The sequence below is a fragment of the Harpia harpyja genome, chromosome Z, assembly GCF_026419915.1.
Source record: "Harpia harpyja isolate bHarHar1 chromosome Z, bHarHar1 primary haplotype, whole genome shotgun sequence".
In the NCBI taxonomy this organism is placed as follows: domain Eukaryota; kingdom Metazoa; phylum Chordata; class Aves; order Accipitriformes; family Accipitridae; genus Harpia; species Harpia harpyja.
In genome coordinates, this window is record NC_068969.1 from 17,025,811 (window position 1) to 17,044,704 (window position 18,894).

An 18,894-nucleotide genomic window follows, 5' to 3' on the forward strand; every position below is an offset into this window, starting at 1 on the left:
AAATTATAGTGAGATGCTGAGTTGCAGAAACAAACGAACGCTCGAAACAATTGTATGCACCAACACTTCACTTGTTTACATGGAATATTACTGAATATCAAGTCAACAGTCACATAAATTTGCCTTGGAAGGTAAGGGCCGGGCACTATGTGCTATACAAACACACACCGCTGATATTAAGACCATGATGTGCAACAGCAACCCATGTAGAGAAGCAGATCTCTTCCCCTCCAAACATGATTTCAAGGGACAAAGATTACATGGCATATGCAAGAGAGAAGAGACCCCAAGAAAAGATGTAAAACAATTTCACACAAACTAAAACCCCAGTAAGCCAGTCTTTGTCTTATGTCATGTTTATTACTGTTATTTAAATACTTCTGCAACCCAGAGGAATAACTATGGCAACAAAGACTTCTCCAAAGGTTTTCAGACACTATTTTTAAAATTATCTTAACTGTCACAGCATCTGAATGCCTTCCCTCTGAAATCAGCCGCACGCCACTGCCTCTGCAGGCTTTGCAAACCAGGTGGCACATCTCACTTCCTCAAACCAGAGCTCAAATACCGCCTTGCGATTTAGGTGTCCTGCATCTATGGTTGTTGCTGGTGGTTCTGGAGGAGAAGGTAGAGAGCAGGGAACAGCAAGGTCTGCTGAATTGCAAGCGTATCGTTTTTTGCAAGGCTTTCTCAAGGAGCAAACAAACCATGGCTCTGTGTGCTAAACACATGCCAATCTCCCAACACGAAAGATCCGCTATTTTAAATACAGTACTAAGACTGTAATTTTACTTCGCCCAGAGTAAATCCAAAATTAGTTCTTCACAGTAGGCTTAACAGCAGCAAAAGCCACTCGCTCCCTTCCTGGAGCTGCCAACCATTTGTCACCTTCGAGGTTTGCATATTCACACTAATTGCACCAGGACTAGGTTATAAATTCCCTTCCCTTCCCTGCTCCCGGACCACCTCCCTCGAAGGCTTTTCTCTGCAAGACATTATGCAAAAGACACTCCTAATGGCTATTCATTCACCAAACTCCTGTGACAGCTTTATTTAATGCCAAAGCTTGTTAACAAGCTGAATGGCACACAGTTTAATGTAATGCAGATCTGATTAGAAAACAGCAACCCAGCGCCTAAGGAGTTGGGAGATTGTTGTTGAATTTGATTTCACTTTTTCCACACAAAGCCACCTTTCAAGTATCGACCTGTATTAATGAGGATTTGGTTATGTGCACTCAATTTCCATCCTCCAGACCACAGCCCACACAGATGAACTTTTCAGTCCTTACGTACTTTACTGACAACCTCCCATAAAAGAACGCGATGCGATTAGAGGAAGGAGTCATTTTGCTGTTCAACCATCAGAAGTTGGGGGTTATACCGGTTACGGTTTGATAGCTGCGTCCTCGCAGACTTCATGCCCAAGGATGATGGAATTCAAACTTCAGTCTTTTCAGACAAACCACTTACTTTCTCCTCTTTGGGACTAATGTGATTTAAAACTGAAAATTGAATTTCTGCCTTACAACAAGAGGCAGAGGTCTGTGGCACGCAAGAGGTCCGAGAGCTTCGAGGCGATAAGACGCAGGCAATGGGCTCCAGTTTAAGTGTGTCTGTAACACAGGGTGTTTTCAATTCCTTGCTTCCACCAAAATAGTATTAAATATGCCGACGCTTTTACAGGATAATTCACCCACTACCTTGAATTTGACATTATAATTTCAGAGCAAAATTAAGAAGATTCAAAAACAAATTCTAAAACCAGGGACATTTTTTAATTACTTGGCAATTCCCTTTCATCATCTTTTTGCACATCACCTACAGAACAGAGACCGGGTTTATTCTGAAAAGAAAACAGTTCTGCAGAATACAATTTATTTTTGAGTGGTTTCCCTGGCTCAGGAAGTATGCATGTGCTTCCAGGAATGATAAATTCAACTAACGCTCAAAGCCATCTCCCCATCTGAGAAAAGTGGCTTTTAAGGGAACGTATGGGTACAGAAATCTTTGGCGTCTACCAAAGCAATTTGCCTGCTTGATGGAGTAGCTGCACAGATCACACCTAAAATCACAGGTAACTAGAAAATACCCAGTCCTGCATAATTATGTATACGACAATGCCTGCATCAGCAATGGTTTCAGCGCCTGCAAGCTTACAAATTCTTTTCCTTCTCCCTGAAGCATATCACCAGTTCCCATCTTTGAAGCAAAAAAGTCCCATTTACATTTATCAGCAAAACTCCACTATTAAAGGATTATAAAAAAGCTTACGAGTATCTAGTGGTTAATTGATCCGGGTTTGTATCCTTAATCTGCCGATCTCCTTGCAAAACCCTGTTTTATTCCAATCTCGTTCTGTGCATTAAGGTGTTGGTGAGCATCCCCAGCAGGCGCTGGGTACGCTGCCTTGTGCGCAGAGGGCACGGGCTCCTGGGCGTGTTTTTGACCTACAAAACTACTATTAGTAATTTGCCTGCTTACACGTCCCCTGGCATTAATAGACCGCTGGCTAGTAAAAAATGAATGCGCTTCCTCTCTATTGTGTTCTAGCAAATAGGTTGCCTTTATTTGTTTTAATTGCCTACTTACTCTTATATCAAGGCAATTAAATGTGAATGTGTGCAGGAGGGCTCTCGCTTGTCCAGTCCTCCGTGTAAGGTAACTTGGTGTAAGGTCTAACTTGGCATTGCCCGGCTCAGTGGGACGCAAACCTGGAGCACGCAAGCTGCAATGCCTCTGGGGGCTGACCCCCACCCATACCCCAAAGGGCCCCCCATCCTTCTCCTGCCCCGGGGGGAGGTAACCCCTTCCCTCCTGAGAAAAGGCTGCTGGAACAATCCACATGGTTTTAGCCAAAATCCTCGCCCGTGTCCAGGGTCCCTCAGAAACGGGCAGCCAGGAGACAGCTACTGGCGGTCCTGGCCGGCTGGAGCCTCCTGCTCCACCTCCTCCTGCACGTGGGGTTTTGCAGGATTTGGCGCAAGAGGCACAGCATGCCGGTGCGGAGGGCACAACCCGAACAGAGCTACGACACCACTCTCATCTGACACCCCCCGAGTAGCTGGGTGCCTCTTCTGCTGGCCCTCTTGGCCTTCGATGGGATGCTATCGAAATTCACTTAATTCTTCAAAAGCCACTGGATAGTTGCACCCTCCGACATAACGAAACGCAAGCCACAGCACCTCGTAAGTCCTTGGAGCAGAGGAGAAATAGTTTTGGTGACCGTGGCTTTTCTTCTTACCCTACATTTGAAAGTTCTCCTTGACACTTTTAAGCATTATAAAGCGGCTCTGCAACAAGATGAGGAAACCTGGGACAGCTCGGGAAAGCACTTATACGCCCCAAAAAGAAGACAACTCAGGGGTGACCTTATAAATCCATTAACGCACGTGTGGCAGATTCAGATCATTGGGAGGGTGTCAGGAGACCACAGCTCCTGCAGCCCAGGAGGAAGGGACACCTTCACCTTCTAAAGGTCTGAGGTGGGACAGGGTGTACTTGGATATGCCACCGGCACACGTGGAAGGCCAGGCTGGAGAATCACGGCCAGCCCCACCTGCCCCGGCGCATCCCTCGGGGCAGACCTCGGCCCACGGACCCCATCCCGCTGCACCTTGGAGCAAATGCCACCGGGAACGATGACTTGCAAGGCTGAAGCTTAAGATACAACTCAACGGGAATAAATCAATCCCCCTCCTCGCTCTGAACCCGTGCTTTAATCTGCTGAGACGCAGCTCTGAGAAGTAGGGCAGAAGGCAGGAGGAGCGCTGAGCGCGGCAGATGCTGGAGAAAAGGGTATACCCTATAAAATAAGGTTAAAAGGTCGCCAAGGGCTCCCTGGCCTACTAAGTCTGCGCACCAGCTCCCAGAGCCCACAGCCCAGATTTAATATCGCCAAGTCCCAGATCGCCCATGAGCAGGAACTCATTTCCAGGCAGCACAGCGCAGGGAGGGGAGAAGGGGCTGATCCAGCACAGGGCCAGGACTCGCTGTGCCTCGTGTGCACCAGCGCTGTCGGGCTAGTGAAGAGGCACAACACAAATAGCCCAAAATACTTGCTCGTTCCTACACACCCCCCATCCATTTCAACAGCTAAATCTCTGCTTGGCATCACTGAGAGGGGATAAATCCCATCACGGGGTCACGGCGGGGAGGCAGGAGTTTCACGCAGGGGTTTGGTGCAAACCACCCAGGACCCCTTCAGGCCCGATCCCCCCTTCCCATCCCACCCCAGGCTGTCCCCGCCAGGCGAGGGCGGCTTCAGCCCCCGGCACGACCCGGGGCAGCAGCAGGACGAGCTCCTGACCGCGGCGAGGGAGCAGACCGGCGAGGCCGTAATTAGCAAACCAGTTACCCCAGTCCCGGGTCTGGATCCTGCTGCGCCCCGCACCAGCGGCAAGCACCGGCACACCTGGGTGCTGCTCGGCGGGGCTGCCAAACCCACCCGCGTCTCGAGAACCACCCGGCCAGGGTGGGCAACGCGTTTAAGACTAACGCAAGCGCTCCCCCCAAAAAAGCTACGTTTGCACCCGGGATGCACAGGGAGTTGGGAGGGAGCCACAAAACCCTGCGAAGGGAGAGCCAGAGGGGTCCTGCTACCCTCGGGGGGGGGACGGGACACGGGGGTCTCGCCGGGCCTTACCTCCACTTGTGCAGGGCGAAGCCGGGACACTGGTCCCCGCAGGTGGTGCAGGGCTGGCCCCGCTCCGGCTCCCCCGCCGTCAGCTGCAACAAACCGCACAAGTCAGCCCCGGCCCCCCAGCTGCGGGACAGGGGGGTGCGGGGGGGGGGGACGACGGAACACCTTGGGATGTGCTGCACGCCCGAGGAAAAGGGGGGTACTGGTAGGAAAAGGGACACCCGCACGGCTGGGAGAAGGGGTAAGGGGATGGGGGGGGGGGGGGACACGCGAGAAAGGGGCGCTTGGGAGTGGCGGGGCCGGGAGGGGGACACGCGCACCGCACCGGGGTTACAGCCGGGACGGAGCCACAGGTTGGAGCGGAGCGGGGGTGCGCACCCCTCGGGACGGGACAGGGCGGGGGGGGGGCGAAGGGAGACGACCCCCCCAATCCTCCCCTGCCCGCCCCGGCACTCACCGACCGGCCGGAGAGCCGCTTGCGGGAGCCGCGGCCGAACATGGCAGTGCCGAGCCGCGCTCCGCGGAGCCCAGCGCAGCCCAGCCCGAATGCGCGGCAGCGGCCGCCCGGGCCCGCCCCCCCCCCCGGTGGCCGCCCCTCCGCCGCGCCGCACTCCCGCCCCTTCACCCCGCCCCTCGGCCCGGCAGGCACCGCCCCGGGCCAGCCCGGCCCCCCCCCGGCCCGGCCCGGGCCGGCGGTTCCTAGTGCAGCGCTTGCTGTCATCACTCCGCTTCAGAGTTAACGAGCCTCCCCGGACCCTTCCTGGCGTTGGCTGTTGTCCCGCCGCCGTCGGGAGCAGAGAGCTCGGCCAGCTTTGCCCGGCAGTGCGGTGCACTCGTAACGCTCCAGAGCCCGCGTGTTAATAAAAAACCTGAGCTCCAAGAAGGGCAGAGATGGGATTCTGCAGCGCTGAAGGGGCGCGGCTGAAGTTACAGCTCTGAGCGTATTGCAGCCTGCACTGCGCGGGGGACTTTTACTGGCATAGGCAAAGGCAGGGAGAAAACAGCCCAGGTTCCTGCTGGGCCTCTGTTCCCCTCCTCACACAGGACAGATTTAGTCCACAAACACGAGCAGGGTGCAGGAGAAACACGGTCCTGTGGAGTGTATTTGCAGCCTGAGATGCCGGGCTGGGACGCAAAGCACCTGTTACACCTCCCAGAGCTACACGTGGGCCAGTGGGGCCAGGAGCCGTGGGGCTGGGAGCCGTGGGGCCGGGAGCCGTGGGGCAGCCCACTCATCAGCCTGCTCTTCTCATGTATACAATACGCTACGAAGAGATCCCCGCAGCCAACAACCAGCCCGTACCCCCGGGGTTTTGCAATCAAACAGCACATCTGGCGCAAGGCAGAGCAAAATGAAACACGGGGAGAAGGGGGAGCAGCAAACACGCTTCGCGGAGCACAGGGGTCCTCAGAAACTTGTCCCCGGTGGGGATGGAGCAGCTTTGCCATTAGCATTTCACAGCTTCACCCCGTGGTTGCGGCTGTTCGCAGATCCTGTCATCTCCTTCCCCTCCTTCCCTGCCTCTTTGTTCCTTTGCCTTGCTGCCTCACAGCTGGTTAAAACCGTAACGCTTTGATAATTTTTTTTTCATTTAATCAGTTCTCATTTTTGTCAATTTTTCACTTGTATCTTCCTCTCTAGGAGCCTGAAATGAGGCTGGGACCTGTGTGGTTGCCTTTTGAAGAGTCTCAGGGAAAAAGTTTCAGGGAGATTTTTCACTCTTTCCTCCCATAAATGCTGGGCTTTCTAAAAAAAAAAAACCAAGCCCCCAAACAGGGAATTTTATCATGGAGAAAATGTACTTTTTCACGGGCTTTCTTCCTGTCAGTGGGAAAATATTGCCATCCCACCCTGCTCTGTTTTTCTGTGGTTGCTATTTTTGCCCTTCCAGAACCCTCCAGCTTCCCTCCATTGCTCCTTTCTGCTAAATTTCATCATCATCATTTTCCTTCTCGGTTTCTCTCCCAGTTTCCAGCTCATACAGTGGTACACGAATATTTTAGAAACTCTCGAGGGAGGACGTGATCTCTTCAAATACACACACGTTTCATCACGTTGTAGGCAACTGGTTGCAGACTGGGGTTTGACCTCATATTAAAACACCCCTACCTATAAGCTGTATCTAATGTCGGATACGGTAATATCAGGGGTGCCGAGTTACTGTTATCTCTACTGAAGGTCAACTGGATTTCAGGGAACGAGCATCATGCAAGAGAGGGCCTGAAAATCTCCAGCACTTTGGGTGTCTTGCGTAAGATTCAGAATATTTAAAACTCCAATTAAAACGCCGAAATAAAAGCATTATTGGATACAGGACTTATAACAAGATTCAACGTGCTGTGGGAAATGCTTTAAAGGTGACCTGCAAATCCTTTTTAATTGCCTTGCTGTTGCAAGAGATGCTGTGTGCCCTCAATAACAGGGCTGGTGAGGACATCTGCTATAAGTTTAAAACAGCAAAAGTAAGTCAAAGTTGGAGGGTAAATTCCTTGGAGGTGTGGTTGTGCTGAATCACGGCTCCAGTCTTCTGATGAAGAGGCAGGTCCTAAATTGCTTCTTAAAACAAGGCAGATTGGTCCCCTCCCTCCATCCCAACCTGTCCGTGGGGACACCAAACTTGCCTGCTGCCCTATACGGCTTGTATCCTCCAGCCTCATTTCGGTAGATGCTGCAGATGCTGGTGGGTGACTCCTCGATACACAGGCAAAAGGCAGGGAAGGCTCTGAGCATCGAGACTTGCACCAGTGTGTTCGAAAGGAGAGGGAAGATGAGGGCTCAGCCTGGGAGTGCAGAAGATGCAGAAAAGAGGGGGGGGCTCGCTGCTTCTGCCCTGGTGGGCCTGGAGGGGCACCCGGGGAAATCACGTACACCCAGAGCCATGAAAATATTCAGGTACCAAAGACCCCAATGGAGTCAGGTCCTCAGTGACTGCTCGGCATCTAAATATCTCACGGGGACAGCAGTTTCCCTCTGGCCCAAGACATCCAGGATAAATGAAGGGCTAGTCAGGAGGACTCAGTCCCCATTTTAGGGTCGCTCAGATGCTGCATCTACATAAGGAAACAGCCAGGCCAGAACATCATCTCTGGGATGTATTGGGAAAGGGAGGGGAGACATTATCTCACTGGTCTGAACGCTCCTCTTCTCTTTCCTCCCCCAGAAAAGCTGCCAAGAGTAAAGATCTCTCAGGAAATAAACTCCCACTCCTTTGTTCTCACCATGTTCAAAGGGGATGATGCACACATCCTGGCATGGCTGGGCGGGCAGGGGACAGCAACACAGCTCCAGCCCTACCTGTGCTACCACGACAGGTACTTTCAAAAGGGGTTTTTGTGGTTTTGTTCTTATAAACATGTAGATCTTCCTCTTGAGAGGAGACAGACTCAGCTTGGAGGTGGGGGGGGGGTGTCAGATACTGCTGTCAAATAGGCTCAGAAACAGAGATACATGGATAATATATGCCAGACAGTTTGTCTGACAAATTATTGTTTCTGCCGTCTCTTAAATTGTTCCGCACGTCATCTTCCCCTCCCATTTCTGTTTCAACCAAACCTGCCTAGAGATGACACTTCTCCCAGCCCTTCTCGTGGCTAAACCGGTTTAAAACCCAGTTCGCTCCATTCGTCCACCGTGAGATGGACCCCCCTTTCCCTTTATGGAGTTACGAATGGCTGAGAGGAGGGAAATGACAGGGGTGCTCTTATTTTCCTGCTCCCCGTTGTACCCGATACCACAGAAATAATTACAATTTAATTCAGAGAGCTCAGGGGAAGGTAAAATGCAGTTCCTGCATTGCTTTCAGTCCCAGGGCAGGTGGTGCAGGGGCTGACATGGGATCCGTGCAGGAAAGCAGCCCCAGACGCAGGGCAGGCGCTGCAGTGGCCGCAGCGTACCCAGGCTGCGTTAGCCCTCGTGGCTCAGCAGGTCTGGCTGCAAGCCCTGCAGAGCATCTTAGTTTAACATGCACATTGTGCTGTGCCTCCTGATCAGAAAAATGCACTTCTTCAAGCAAATTCAGCCTTTGGCAGCAGAAGGTGGAAAGAAGAAACACATGTTGCTGCAGAGCTGTTCTGCTTACCCGGTCTCAGGGATATGCCCAACCTCACAGCTCTGCCGAGTCTCACCTTGCAGCATGCCCAACTGGTGCATGTGGGAAAGAGGAGATGCTGTTAGGGCTCTGCTCACCAGGTGACCTCCATCCCCTTTGGGACACCAGCTTGAGCAAATAGCAGGAGTGGTCACTGTTTGCAAGCCCAGCGGGCACCTCTTACCACTCAGGACCAGGAGCTGCGGTTCCACAGCAGTAGCTTAAACCAGGGGATGGGAAATATGGGGATAACTTGTGCCACCAAAGATCACAGAGTATGTGCCTCCACCTCTGGCCCACCACTTCAGGATAGGAGTTAGCTGGCAGACACAACACTTCTGTGTACTAAGCCAGGAAAGTTTGCTAGTCTTTCCAGAAAAGTGCCCCCAGCTCATCTATCCTGCAAACCATGCCTCCTGTTAGGAAATCACCTCCAAAATACCTGCAGAAAGCTCTTGGCATCCTCCATCAGCTCTGACACCCCTGTGCCTCCTGCAGTCCAGCCCTGACCATCGGCGCCGGGGCAGCAGTACCACAAAGAGAAAACACTGGAGTAAGGCAGAAAGCAGCTCTCATTTTGTCTTCTGGACCCATACATTTCTCCCCTCTGCGATGTCAAGGTGAATTTGGTTGTTACGGACCGAGTCAGTCTCCTCACGGTTCCTCCTGCCAGAAGCCTGCGCAGGTAAATTACAGCTCAAACATGAATCCTGTCGCCATCTAGTACCCTGAAGGTAATAAACGTTTGACTGTTATTAGGCAGTTATCGTCTGAAGCCTTTCAACAACAAAAGGAGGGCTTAAAAATTGCCTCTAAGTGTCACAGCTGCTGAAGGAGCTTGCTAGGGACCAGGCATCTATTTCACTGCATAGTTCTTCCACCAAGCCTCCTCCTTCCTGGGTGAACGTGCCCCCATGAGGGTCTTTTAGGAGGGAAACAATTCAGTGTTTCCGCTTATTCCGGCTCCGAGATTTGCAGTGACTGCAGGCAGAAAAGGCTGTGCAGAAACCCCAGTTTGAGGTGGGGATATGGAATTTCAATCTGTGCTGTGCATAACAGGAACCCAGGCCGGGATGAATCATGCTATGTTACTTCAGTTTTACATTTTTTTTGCACTGCGTAGGTTTTTCTAGGGCATATTCCATCAGGCACATACCGGTCAAATTCACTTTGAACATTTATTACACTGTTAGTCCACAGTACACACACTTCAGATGTCAGAAACAGTAACGAAGTGGGCTTAGCAACTTAACAAAACGCTTCCATCATTTCTGCAGATTGCCATACATTTTCCAAGTGCTCTTTATCACAGCCATTTGACTACTATTTTTTTGTTAGATTTGTCAGTTCTGAGGTATTTTGATTAAAAGCGCACTGAGTAATTTCACCTTTTTTTCCTTCATCAATACAGTAATTTGTAAATATCCCAGAATTTTTTTTGTCCTCCCACCCAGGAATGCAAATGGCCATTATGTGCTCCCCAAGGTATCTCCAAATAACCCTTCTCCTTTTAACCTTAGGATTTTATTGTGTTAGTTGCTAGGTAACTGAGTAAGATTTATAGCCATCTATTGTTAATTTTGAAGGCAGTCTTCAATTTCCCTGTAAATAGCATTTGGGAGTTGGAGTCCACACCAATAAAAACTTGCAGCCCAGTCCCACTCCGCAGAGAGGAGCACCTGCTATGAAACACGGAGCCAAGCGGATACATAAAGCTTACTCCCCCCAAAAAGGGCCCTACCCCTCTCAAACCGGGCAGGCTGTGCACCGCTGGGGTGCTGGAGGGACCCCGGGCTCCCCCGGCCACCAGTGCCGGCACGGCAAAGTATCGGCGTGGGGCACGGGCATCCCGGCTGCTGCCCCGCTCCTCTTCCTCCTGCTCCTCTTCCAGCCCCCTCCTCGTACTTGCAGGCTGTTACTCGCTCCCCAAAATGACAGCGCTGCAGCTTTTCCCAGAACTGGATTTCTTTGCTGTCAAGCTCAAGACTCCCCAGGCACAGCTCTACCTCGCCTCTCTTCGAGGAGAGGTGGGTGGTAGATCGTGCTGGTTCATGCGGTTCCTTAATGCTCCTCAATTTGAGGCTAAACAAAGCAATCGAGTGGGGCTCTGCCAATTTGCACAAAACCTCCTTGCGCTATAGCAACAAGTAATTTTCTACTATCCCTCCCTCACTCCCTTGAGCTCTCTTGCAATCCAGCAGAATTATTTGCTTTATGCTGTAAATTCACACTCCTTCCATGCTACTTTCACTTTTCAGGACCATTCCTGAAGATGAGAAACAACAAACCTATTTGGGATAACTCCCAGAGAGGCAAGTGTCAGCAGCCAAGGCAAGAGATGAGCTGTCGGGAGTAAAGCCATCCTGCCCTTCGCTTGCAACGACACTGGAAGCATCACAGATGATGTTCAGTCCCTCACGTTAATCATGCATTTGTCATCCCACAAGTGGAAAGGCCCTTTTACAATTTTTTTAAAGCTGTTTTATTATCTCTTCTCATTGGGGGAAAAGAAAATAGCTTTTTTCTTACTGTTCCACAAGATTGAAACCTGCTGATGAACAGGGGAGTGAGATACCTGACAAAACCAGACTGCCAGTGGTTGTGGTGGGGCAGTAGCTCAAATCAGGCAGAAGTTAGGTAGCTGCTCTAAGGGAAAATTCAGAAAACTATGTCTATGGTCCCTGAGATGCCAGAAATGGCTTCCCTTCCGGCCACCAATGTTGTCAGGTTTTACATTTGTGCTGTTTTTACCTGCTGGAGATACCGGTTCTTTGGACAAGGCAAACAGCCCGGGACCTGCCTGCTGTCTAAAGCTTCCAATACTCCCAAGTTAAACGCTTCCGTACATTTAGGCTCTTGAAAGGCCCGGGCCATTAGGAACGATCAAATGGGAAAATGCCGCTAACGAAATCTGAATGCAAGACATATCTGGAAAGCTCCACATACCACTTGCACGACACAGAGGAAAGCTGATGAAGAGGAGGATATTGTCAGATTATCTCGGGCACCTAAGGAAGGCAGCCTCTCCCGGGGCGGGCGCGCAGCTCTCGGGGGTTATTCCAGGTGAGCTACGCACCAGCACAAGGCACACCCGCTGCCTTTTCCACATAGATCGGGATGAAGCTGTAGATGTCGGCAAGAGCTGTTGGAAGGACTTTAGGATGCTCCGCTTTATGCAGTTCAGTCAGCAGAATTTAGGAACGTCTCTCAAAAATGGATCTGAAGGGCATCAGCTCTCCGTTTGCCCAATCTGGATGGGGACAGCAGCTCAAGCGAGAGTCAGCAGAGCCGTCTGCCGTAATGTCCTTGGCTGAGGTTTCCTTAGATCGTCTGTGCCACCGGTCTGGGTGGATTGTCCCCTGAGACACCTGGATTTGAAGAGACCTGGTACGCTCAGGGATGCCCCGGGAAGAGAGCGGTGAAGGAGAGAGGTAGACAGCAAAGTCTTTCAGCAGCTGAGCCCCAGCGCAGATGGGAAGAAAGGCCACCAGCTCCTGCTCTCACAAGGCAAGGCTTAGACCCACCGTGCCATTCCCTGCCGCTGCCAGGAAGCAAACCTCGGTGGCAAGTGCCAAACTACACCTCCTTCCAGCGGCTTGGCCCGCGCCATATGCGGTTTATTATTCCAGAGCTCAATCATGTTGCCCATTCAGCTAATACGGATACGTTTTATCTGTTTTTTCTGCATTTTTCTCAAGCAGGGCTAGCTCGCCACCGGTGGGTATGCGCTTTGTTCCAGCTAAGCTCCGGCAAGGCGCCAGCCTCGGGGGCAAGGGCACGGTTGCACGCTCCCAACACCACAAATCTGGCCCTTGCTCCAAAGGCCCGGGGCAAATCCGAGACCCGCAGCTGAGAGAACTTCATCCGGAGAGCCCAAACCACGTATGAGGCCAGAGCTCCAGCCCCTGGCAGCATCTGGTACCTGCTTGCATCCTTTGCTGCAGGCGGCTTCGCTCACGCCTGCTGGGGGGGATTACAGAGGCAGGGGAGCAAATAAACCCCCGCTTGTATTTGCTAGTCACAGCAGCTAACCTGGACACGTTTGTTCTTGCCAGTCAGTTCGCAGGGAGCCATCCCTGCTTCCCTGCTACCGTGAGCGGGAGCAATTAAAGCATTTCACGGCAAATACTCCTTTCTGCGTGGGGATGGGGGGGAGGCAGGCAGTAAGCAGTGAATAGCTTCAAAGAGAAAGGTCAGCAAGCCAGCGAGGATGGATTAGTAAAGGACAATGCAGCAAAGACCTGCTTAATTTAATTGCTCATCTGAAATGTAGTCACAGATTAAAGAAGGATGAAGAAATTATAAGCATATGAATGGAGGCCAAGTGATGATTTTAAGGGAGAAAATGCACAGAGCCTTGCCTCCCCCTGCACCCTCTGCCCTGCATACAAAGGGGTTTGTATTCAGGGATTTCTCCAGACTTTGGGCTCTTCTCCTCACGCCATCTTCTCAGAGATGGAGACACTGATGACCAACAAATGTTTAAGTAGCTGCAGCTTGATATCACTGCTGGCAGCTCAGATTGAGCAAGAGCATTAAAGCTAGGCATGTGCCCAAGCCTGTGGGGAGATGTAACGTGAAAACCATTTGGGCTCTTCTGCTCCCAGCAGAATGGAGGCTTTCCTGGTGGAAATGGATTGATGTGCATGGCCTCAGCCGCTGCACTTCATATCCAGCCGCTGCCTTGAAGGACCTGAATCAGCTTCACCAAGGAGAAATGTATTTCTATGTTTCCTCGGCTTAAAAGGGTACCTACATCAGATCTCCCTGTACTTACAATCAACAGATCATGCCTCCAAACACTTCAGAAGTAATATTTATAACTGGAGAGAGGTAGAAGTAATTTCATGGAAAATTTCACAGGTTTGTTGTTTTGGTTTTTTTAATTGGAACAAACAAACCAAAAAAACCCCAGGAAATAAAGTATAAAAAGCATATGGGTTAGGTCAAAACACTATTCTCTTCTCATTTTGATTTTTCAAAAACTGTGCCTTATGTTTGGTAATATAAAATAGCTGAAAAATTAAGCCAACTTTGAAGTGGAAACTCAGACTCTTCTGTGAAGGCCAAAAATAACTTCTCAGCATTCTTCATCTCGCTATTGCAAAGAGAGGTCAGAAACTTGTCAACTAAATCTGCTTCTGGAAGGCTACAATTCCGATTGCCTGGATTACTCCAGCACAGGCAAAATACTTGGAAAATACTGGAGCGAGACCGACAGGCACCACTTTTGGCCATCATCTCCTTCCTCCTGCACAATGCAAGCTGGAGAGCTGCCTCCAGGAATTTCTACCGCAAAGGGACTCATCCCCTCCCACTAAATGACCAACAGCTACTAAGGTTAGAGACTTCTGGATGAACTCGAATGTATTTCTTAAAAAGACTTGATTTGAGGAGTTCTTGATTTGAAGACTTCAAGCGATGGGAGAACTTACCACGCGGGCTGAGCTGCTTCAACTGTTAATGACTCCTGGGTTGGGTTGAATTTCTGTGCCCTTGTCTTGTAGATGGGAGAACTGTCTCACCTCAATGCTGTTCCCCTGGCAGAAATGCTTTCTCTAAGTCAGCCCTCAATCGTCTGTTTGGGAAGAGGAGCTGTGTTGGAAAGACCCACTAGATCAGGTCTGGAAGTGCCTCAGTGGAAAATTGTCTTGCAAGCCCAGACTGCCCTCCTTGGTCCTTTCTGCCTCTCCCCATTTCGCAATATGATTTTCAAAGCATGGCTATGCAGGAGAAGGTTTTCTAGCAAATGTCCTGATTTAAGACTAGCTCCCTGAGTTGTGAGTTTCCAACAGCCTTCAACAAAATGCATTTTATTTTTCTACAGAGGAAAAAATGCCCATTTCTGGGGCAGAAGAGAACGTTGAAGAGATGAAGCAATCTCCTCTGTCTCTGGAGCAATTAGTCCTGACAGGCTGTACAACAAGGCTGAAGAAGAGCGCTGTAATTTTTATAGAATAACTGGAGCCAAGCATCAAAAGTGTTAAAATGACCCTTTCGTTATACAGGGCTGGAAGGTTAAATATGCTTCAGGGGCTGTGCACAGCCCCCCTGTTGGCTTAATTCCACAGCAGCCCACGTTTAAAGTCTTTGTAATCATTTATTAAGGATAAACGATAGAAAAGAAAGACACCTTTAAGATATCGGTTATGTAAACTAAGCTTTTCAAGCTTTTGAAATACCACATGTTCTGTTTTCCGCATCTGACAGTGTTTTAGACAGCATGAGAAAGGTATCCTCTCTCCTTTTGGATTGAAAACATAAAAGCTGAAAAAGGCTGGACCTGCCAGCACTGAGAGATCTGCTGCATTTTCTGAGACAAGGCATGAAGAACATACAAGGGAGGACAGAAAAATGCAACTTCTTCGCTCTTACCTGCAGCCTCTGGGGCAGAGGCGATGTAAGATTCTGGCTGCAGTTTGTCACTTGGTTGCCCTCCTGGGAGCCGGTTCCCACATTTGCTTCCTCCTAATCCAAATTTCTTCTACCTGAATTTTCTTGTATATTTGATACTATTTTTTCAAACTTGAAAAAGTTGATTTTTTTTTTGCAGTTTTCTTTAAATAGCACTGCCAGCGGTGGGGACCAGGTCCAGTATCCCAGGTCACCCTTCAAAAACATTTGCAAAATGAACTGCTTGGCTCCCTTATTGTCCCATGGCAAGGGATGTCCCTGGTGCGTGGATGGCAGTGCCAGTCCGACTAGTGCACGGGGCACCTCTGAGACGTGCTCGTGTACGTTTTGTACCTCGGGGCACTCCTCTCCTGGATAGAAATTGGGGACCATCAGTCTAACTGCCCGGCAGGACACGAGTGGATGGCCGTGGCCATTCTGCAAGATGGTCCCTGGTCCACAGACTCCAACGTGGACTTGGGGCAGGGCTCCCTGTAAACAACATTATTACCCTCCCTCATTCCTTTTGCATGGGACAATCAAACAAGGAACCCAAAGCTTGGAAATAAACACCAGCACAGAAAGGAATGTTTACCATTCAATGTATTATTCCCTTGTGTACAAAGTATTTTGCCTCTATAATAGCACACAGGTATTGAAATACAATGGCAAATGCAGAAAGACCATACAGACATGTCTTATGTGTCTTTTCATTTCCTTTTGAGTATAAGCAGAAATAAAAGAAACACTGTACAGGAAAGTGCTTGCAAAAAACCCCCCAGTTTGTAGAAAAATAATGGCATTGATATACAAAACCCAGAGTTGTTTCCTGAACAAGAAAAGTCTAATGTCTCTGTTCCTCAAAGTCTGTTCCTATTTAATGAAGCCCATTAATGAACCACAAGATCAGTGCTCTATCATTTTTTTCCCTTGTAGTTTATTTAATATTTTTTTAGGTTTCTCTTGCTCTGTTAATAGCTGCTATGAAACTATATGGTAGAAATGAATGTGTACAGGTCAAAGTAATATTTCTTTTTATAAATAGCCACTCACTTCATTAGAGAAAATATATAAGCCTGTACTTTCTAAGCACCACTGTTTCTTTCCAAAGTTCATAGTGCAATTTTCCCTTTTCCCCTACAGAAGTTATACATAAGCAATTATCATTAACAAATCACTATTCCGTTACTACTCCTTTCCCCTTTCCCTTTTTCCTCTTTCTCTTTCCCTTTTCCTCCTTCCCTTTTCCCCTTTTCTTTTCTTTCACCTTTGAAATGGTATTTTTGGCATTTTTCTCAGAAAGGTAGAATTTATTGTTGTTATGCATAGACATACAAAGTTGGTGAAAAATTAGTCTTTCTAAGATATGACCACATCTACTTATGCGCTATTAAGCCAAACCCCCCAAATTATGGGTAATAATCTCATTCTTTCCTCTAAGCCTGAATATTCCTAAGAGCAGCAGAGGCACACACAGTAAGTGTAGAGCACCAGTTCTGTAGCTGCTGGACTGTCACGCAGCCCTGCTCGCCTGCGAGATGTCTCCCAGCTGACGTGAACGTGTCGATCCCCGACTGCCGGGCTGACAGGCTTCACTCTGAAGGCTGAACACAGCCCGGCGCACGCATGGGTTATGAATCCAGGGATTGGATCATTTATCGCTATTGATCTGACTATTTTGTAACAGACTAATTACACATCCTTTGGGGAGCCCTGCAAGAGACTCTCACAAGATCCTGAGGTTGCGTTTGTTAACTGTTTGCATCCAAAATTGCAAGACTTATCTGAAGTAGCAGAGAAGCCTCTTTAGTTTTCCAAACTGCTGGCAATTTTGTGCCGAAAAGCTTCCTTTCCGTGTACTTTGTGTTCCTGGCTGCCCCGACATATAAGGTGAAGGGGCAGCATCTTCCTATCGCTAAGTAAAATTGTGGAGAAAGAGATAAGGGACATAGTCATAGACTACAAAAATAATCTGGTCACATCACCCCCGTTCAACGTGCTACGAAGCTCTGCGAAAACGTGGCGTGCCACAAGCGGCGGGCTATGTACAGGCAGGAGCCATCGCACGGCCGCGTTCGGCACCTATGGGAGATGTCTCCTCCATTTATATATATAAAAAAAAAAAGCCAACGCTAAAGGTCTGGTTGTACATGGGACGGCGGATAGGCAAGGAGCGCAGATGCCTTACCAGGAAGATCCGAAGCGACACAGAAGTAGGCGTAAAGCAGCTTGTTTTTGAAGGGGGGGGGGAAGGCAGAGTTATCTGTAAGTACAGAGTGATCTTGTTGAAACGAGGCAGAGCCGGCGCTGAAGCCTCCCCTTGCAGATGGTCTGCGAGTGAGTAGGAAGCCGGAGGAACGCCGCAGGTGTCCGCAGTGGAGTCCCCCAGCCAAGAAGAAGGGGTGGCTTGGCTGGGCGTGCTGACCCCCAGCCCCTGCCGCAGACCCTGCCGTCCCCACCGGCCCCGCGGGGAGATAACGCCGCAGGGGTGCTCCCGGCTTCACCTTCGGGTTTTGTGACAACCTCCGTAAGAAACTGCATCGCTTCTCAGCGCGCAGCCCAGGGAAACATATGGCCTGATCAGCCTGTCTGGGATGAATTAATACCCCGCTTCCAGATGGAGCCAGGAAGCGCAGTGGCACATGCAATTAGGAGACAAAGATATGTTTTTTTTTAAAAAGCGAGTTCACTTCAGAGCCCTACGAAAAAGGGGCTCGAGCTGAAGATCCATCTGCGGGAATTTTCCTGAACCTGGAGGCAGATCTTAATTTATTTGAATCGCCCGACAATTTTTCTGCTTTCTTCCCTTTTTCACTGATAAAGGCACTGGATTAACTAAACCTACAGAGCAGTAATAAATATCATGTTAGCACCAAACCAGTGCTTTTAGCACTGGCCACAGAGGTCATGTGAAATTCAAAACATACCTAAAAGATAAAGATTGCTAATGCAACTAGCACTGTATTCATTGTCATGTTTTCCTTGAGTGCTGTCGGCCTAATCCCTAAAAATAAAATTTAAGCACATCTTGTCTATTTTCCTTACATAAAGACAGATTGAAATGCCAAAAATACCCCTACGCAGATTGTGTAGCACCGTAGAGGGCCAAAGCAGCCCGTAACTGAAGGAAAATTACTGATTGAAAGTAAACAACTGAATACAGTGACAATAAAGTATCACTTGTCATAATGCTACATATAATGTAGAGTACGCAAAATGCAGTGGTTTGACTGCAGGATTTAACAATAAAAAATAAAAATAGTAAAAGCAGCCTTAATATAATGATTTTACGTACAAAAATATTAAATCAAAATAAATAATTCCAAACATAAATATTATACTGTACATTAAGAATATGCGATCTATATACACACATAAACAGATAAAAAAGTGGAAGGCAGAGGTATTGCATCGCTATCCTTCATCCATCTCATCTCCGCTGACTGCTCTCAGAGAACCTGGAAAATACAGACAAGGTGCACATTAGAGTCAGATCATCATCTTCGCCTCCAAAACCTCTAACTAGAGAGATCGGCACAAGAGCGGAGCCAAAGCGGGTGCCAGCGAGGTGGGAAGTGTGTTTCCAGTTGACAGTGTTATACCCATAAGGGTTACTGGGAGAAGCGGTTACTGGGAGAAGCAGGGACTGGGAGAAGCGGGGACTGGGAGCACGGGATCCCATCGCTCCCCGGATGCTGCGTGGGGTGGGAGGCTGTCACCGATGCACAAGTGCTTTTGCAAGCGTGGCCTGATCTGCTCCTTCAGGACGTTT

General features: G+C 49.3%; 2 protein-coding genes across 5 annotated transcripts in view; both read right to left on the reverse strand.

The window, feature by feature from the left end:
- PRICKLE2 (prickle planar cell polarity protein 2) overlaps positions 1-5,178 on the reverse strand; it is a 108,019-nt gene extending 102,841 nt beyond the window's left edge. The window contains exons 1-2 of the mRNA XM_052777754.1: positions 5,099-5,178; positions 4,645-4,727 (exon numbers count right to left, since the gene is read on the reverse strand). Of these exons, the coding sequence (XP_052633714.1) occupies positions 4,645-4,727; positions 5,099-5,140 (125 nt within the window). The 5' untranslated portion in view covers positions 5,141-5,178. The remainder of the gene's footprint in view (positions 1-4,644; positions 4,728-5,098) is intronic.
- Positions 5,179-15,707: 10,529 nt separating this feature from the next.
- The window catches only part of ADAMTS9 (ADAM metallopeptidase with thrombospondin type 1 motif 9), an 87,183-nt gene continuing 83,996 nt past the window's right edge, over positions 15,708-18,894 (reverse strand). For all 4 annotated transcript variants that reach the window (XR_008233402.1, XM_052776341.1, XM_052776340.1 and 1 more), the window contains one exon: positions 15,708-18,580. The gene's annotated coding sequence lies outside the window, so the exon portion shown is untranslated. The remainder of the gene's footprint in view (positions 18,581-18,894) is intronic.